Source organism: Corylus avellana, chromosome 4, assembly GCF_965113065.1.
Source record: "Corylus avellana chromosome 4, dhCorAvel1.hap1.2, whole genome shotgun sequence".
NCBI lineage: Eukaryota > Viridiplantae > Streptophyta > Magnoliopsida > Fagales > Betulaceae > Corylus > Corylus avellana.
The window spans coordinates 19447427-19452497 of NC_142493.1; the positions used below are offsets into that span (position 1 = coordinate 19447427).

General features: G+C 42.6%; 1 protein-coding gene across 1 annotated transcript; it reads left to right on the top strand.

Annotated features, from left to right (window-relative positions):
• Positions 1 to 747: 747 nt before the first annotated feature.
• Positions 748 to 3311, top strand: LOC132178705 (DELLA protein GAIP-B-like). The gene has a single exon (XM_059591221.2). The coding sequence runs from the start codon at positions 1056 to 1058 to the stop codon at positions 2955 to 2957; it is 1902 nt and encodes a 633-aa protein (XP_059447204.1). The 5' UTR covers positions 748 to 1055; the 3' UTR covers positions 2958 to 3311.
• The last annotated feature ends 1760 nt before the right edge of the window (positions 3312 to 5071 follow it).

Below are 5071 nucleotides of genomic sequence, written 5' to 3' on the forward strand. Positions count from 1 at the left end.
TAACTATACCCTAAGCCACCACCTATTCCTAAATGGTTAAATGATAAACTCGACATTCTTTAGCTCATTTTGTCTTACTAGATTAACGTGACAATTTTCATCGGTTCTTAATAGAATGATAGTGTAGTATGTAGCATTATTCCTCGTAAGATCGCACTAACCATATAGCATTATTATTTTATTTTATTTTATTATTTAAATAAAATAATAAAAATAAATAGTTAAAACACATGAGTTGCTCGGTAAGCAATTTTTTTCCTATTTATTATGGAAAGCAAAAAAGTGGACAACCCAAATAACAACTCATAACCAACCAAAAACTGAGTTCAAATGTTTCCAAGTGATAGCTCAATCGGCTGTTGACTACGCCTAATGAAGCGGAAGTCACTAGTTCGAATTCTCCCATTTCCTTGTGTGGACATGTCCAAAAAAAAAAAAAAAAATTGAGTTCAAATAAATAATTTAACCATTTATTTAACTCATTCCCGCTTAAATTACATTACTAGGCAAGCATAGTTAATAATTAATGGGTGCCACTAGGAGGGGCATGCATCTTTTCCCTTCCACGTTAAGAGTGCCATTAATTACTTTATAGTAAGTAACTCAGACTGACCTACTTAACTATTATTAAGTCAGAACCCTAAATCATGTGCCATATACAAAAGTAGAAGTTAAAAAAAAAAAAATTCAAATTGAAATATAAAAAAGAAAAGGAAAATGGAAAATGTAAAATAATTCCATCTTTATCTCTACTTGAGCTGTTGAAGTAGCAGTTGTTGTTGAGAGCCCGGTGTGGGATCATTGGAGATCGCGCCCCATCACGAGCGTTTTTTTTTCATATTTATCCCTTTCATATATTTTAGTCCTTTCAATTATATTCTTATTTTTATTTTTCTCCTTTGATGATGAAGTGGTAGTAGGAGTGAAAAACCAAGCAAAACCCCCCAATCCCCAATGCCCAGATTCTTCACGCAGTTGGTTTCGGAGCAGAGGAGCAGCCGCAGCCGCAGCCGAAGCGAAGCGTAAAAGAAAGTTAGCAAAAAGGAGCAGAAGCCATGAAGAGAGAGCTGGATCCTCATCTCCACTCGCTGCCGGAATCTTCTAACGCGGCGGCGACTGCCAGCTCTAGCAATATTGGCAAAGCCAAGATGCGCTGGGAGGACGATACCCAACAGCAGGACGGTGGCGTGGACGAGCTCTTGGCCGTGTTGGGGTATCAAGTGCGGTCCTCCGACATGGCGGAGGTGGCCCAGAAGCTGGAGCTTCTCGAGGATTTGATGGGTAATGCTCAGGGAGACGGCCTCTCTCATCTTGCGTCTGATACCGTTCATTACAATCCCTCCGATCTGTCCACATGGCTCCAGAGTATGCTCTCCGAGTTACACCCCCCACCTCCCAATCAATTCGATCCCATGGTGCCGCCCGCCGCCGGCGCCCGGGCACCTCCGGTTTCTCTCGACGATTCGTTTTTGGGTCAGGCAGACTCCTCCACCATCACCTCCATCGATTTCGATCCGCAAAATAGTAATAATAATCCGAGACGAGGAGTGTTCGAAGAATCCTCTACTTCCGATTATGATCTCAAAGCTATTCCCGGTAAGGCCTTGTATAGTCAACCCCAAAGCCAGAGCCAGAGCCAGAGCCATAGCCATAGTCATAGCCATAGCCGAAACTCTCAGATCGAATCTCCGTCGTCCAAGCGATTGAAACCCTCGTCCGGGTCCGGGTCAAATCCAGAAAATTATTTCTCGGGTTCTTCTTGTATAGGAGGCGGCGGTTTAACTGTTCCCAGCGACTCCACTCGCCCTGTCGTGCTCATCGACTCGCAAGAGAACGGAATTCGGCTCGTCCACGCCCTGTTGGCTTGCGCCGAGGCCGTACAACAGAACAACCTCAACCTCGCTGAGGCCCTGGTCAAGCAGATCGGATTCTTGGCCGTGTCCCAAGCCGGCGCTATGAGAAAGGTCGCCACGTACTTCGCGGAGGCCCTGGCTCGCCGAATCTACAGGGTGTACCCTCAGAACCCTATAGACCACTCGCTCTCCGATATCCTCCAGATGCACTTCTACGAAACATGTCCGTACCTCAAATTCGCCCATTTCACGGCCAACCAGGCCATCCTCGAAGCCTTCGAGGGCAAGACGCGCGTCCACGTTATCGATTTTTCCATGAACCAAGGCATTCAGTGGCCGGCTCTCATGCAAGCCCTGGCTCTCCGCCCCGGTGGCCCGCCTGCTTTCCGCCTGACCGGTATTGGGCCTCCCGCCCCGGATAATTCGGACCATCTCCAGGAAGTAGGCTGGAAGCTGGCCCAGCTGGCGGAGACCATCAACGTGGAGTTCGAGTACAGAGGGTTCGTCGCCAACAGTCTGGCCGATCTCGACGCCTCGATGCTTGAGCTGAGGCCGAGCGAGGTGGAGTCGGTTGCGGTGAACTCTGTGTTCGAGTTGCACAAGCTGTTGGCTCGGCCCGGAGCGATCGAGAAAGTGTTGTCGGTGGTTAAGCAGATGAAACCGGATATCGTGACGGTGGTGGAACAGGAGGCGAATCACAACGGTCCGGTTTTCGTTGACCGATTCACGGAGTCGTTGCACTACTACTCCACCATGTTCGACTCGCTCGAGGGTTCGGCGAGCAGCAACGACAAGGTGATGTCGGAGGTGTACCTGGGGAAGCAGATATGCAACGTAGTGGCGTGCGAGGGGTTGGACCGCGTGGAGCGGCACGAAACGACGACGCAGTGGCGTGGTCGGATGGGTTCGGCCGGGTTCGCGCCGGTTCACCTGGGTTCGAACGCGTTCAAGCAGGCGAGCATGTTGCTGGCCTTGTTCGCCGGCGGGGATGGTTACAGAGTGGAAGAGAACAATGGGTGTCTGATGCTGGGCTGGCACACTCGCCCGCTTATCGCCACCTCCGCATGGCAACTCGCCGCCTCCAGCGCCGCTTTGGTACACTGAGTCAACTCAGTGAGTCACATCAACTCGTTTTTTTTTTTTTTTTTTTTTTTTTTTAATATTTCAGTCCCCCACCACCACCATGGCTTTAGTGGACTGGACTGGGCTGTCAAATGTGTTTTGCTGAGCTGGGTGGGTTACCCCTGACACACACTGGGTGAGTACCTACCGCTGTCCTTCCTTTGTGTCTCCCCAATCTTCTTCTTCCTTCTTTTTCTTTTTCTTTTTCTTTTTTTTTCTTTTTTTTTTTAATTTTAAATCTCCCTCTCTCTCTCTCTCTCTCTCCCTTTTCTTTTTGGGTGGAATCTTTTTTGTAATTTCCAGGGTGAATCAAAAAGGTTAATGTCTATTTATGCTTATGTATCAAGTATATATATCTTTGCAGTAATAAGAATTTTCAAGAACTCTCTCTCTCCGTAGAAATATTTGGGGAAACTGGAAGACCCAAGTAGCCATCTGAAATTGAATCCTCAGTTTCTGCCGCTTTGCTGCAATTGGCAAGTCTGAGAAATGGCGGAAAATGAGAATATGTGCTTTTGCGATGCATAAATTCATACAAACAAGTAATACGTTTGTTTCCTCAACACCACAAGTATTACCGAATCCTCTTTTAAAGTGAGTTGGAAAGAAAAGCATAATAACAATCATGAGAAGGTGAAAAAAAGGCTCACTCATGTCAACTTCTTTGTTGTGATTTTCACTTTCTCGAAAAGGTTCACTTTTATCATCCTCTTTTGTGTTCATATCACTCCCCCACGGCTATGTGGATTATATCATTAATCCTTTACCCACCTAACCTTTTTTCTTGTTTACCTTTTTCAAAACCCATCCTTTAAAATCTTTTGCCCATCTCACTAAACTTAAACAAACCAGTTTCAATTTAGAGTTTTGAGTAGCCTATGCAAATAAAGATGGTTTCTTTTTTTCTTTTTGCATCTCAACTCTTCTGAGTTTGGGTTCTTTGTGATTCTGCTTTTCCCTCCTTTTTGTGTTACTTATTGGTATTCCCTCTTAATTGGTAAGTTTCATTGCCTTCATCTAGATTAGAGCAATTACTATAGTTTAATCTCAATGGGAGGTATATAATATTTGATTAGCCTGATGAAAACATAACACTCATTGTAGAATAAGAATTTGTAGGGCCTCTTTCTAGCTGTGGGGACTTCTGAAGGGGTTTGTGTGGCCTCTCAAAATAGAGATTACTTTTTGAATAGGGATTAGGGACTTCAGGGGGGACTAATTAAGGTTTACACAGGAGTTAATTTGGTAAAAAAGTGATTTCAACGCTACTGAAGGAATAGGGTTTGCGGAGATTCAGGACGATGTTCTGAATGTGAAAAGGAAATGGAGGGTTTGTGGTCCTTTCATGCTTACTCTCTACCTTTCAAACATTGATGTCTGAAAACTACTTGTCATGCATTATGCATAGTGTTACGATATTTCTCATCTATTTTCTTTATTTACTTTCCTTCTAAGTTTATCATTATTCTCTTCTTATTTAAGCTTCTTTTGTTTTGAAGTAGTGTGTTTTTAGTTGAAAAATATTTTCAAAAAAAAAAAGAAAAAATTTTAAAAATATTTTTTGGGGTTTGGTTTGTATGGAAAATGAGCGATGGTAAAAAACAGCTGGTAACATTCGGCAACCTCCGGTGGTGGTCCAACGTTTTGATAATGAACAGGCCAAGCTCGAAAAATGATTTATGATTTTAAAAAATGAAAACCATTTGATTGAATTACATAAGGTTTTATTGTCAAATTAAAAATGTTTTCGGTTTGACTTTTTTTTTTTTTTTTTTTTTCTCATACCAAACATGGAAAATACAATTTTATTTATTTATTTTCAAAAATCATTTTACTCATAAACAAACTGAGCTTTAGTTTAAGTTACCATACTTGCTTATTTCATTTTTTCGAGAAATAGGGATATCTTTTTGTATTACAAATCACACATTATTATATTCAAAATGTAACCCTAACAATCTTCATCTTCTTTTTCTTTCTTTCCACTCTTTTTTTTTTTTCTTTCTCTTTTATATATCCTATTATATATTTCGAAGTATAAAACTCACTATGGAGTGTTTTGTAGAGGCAAAAAAATAAAAGAAAATGCAAAAGCT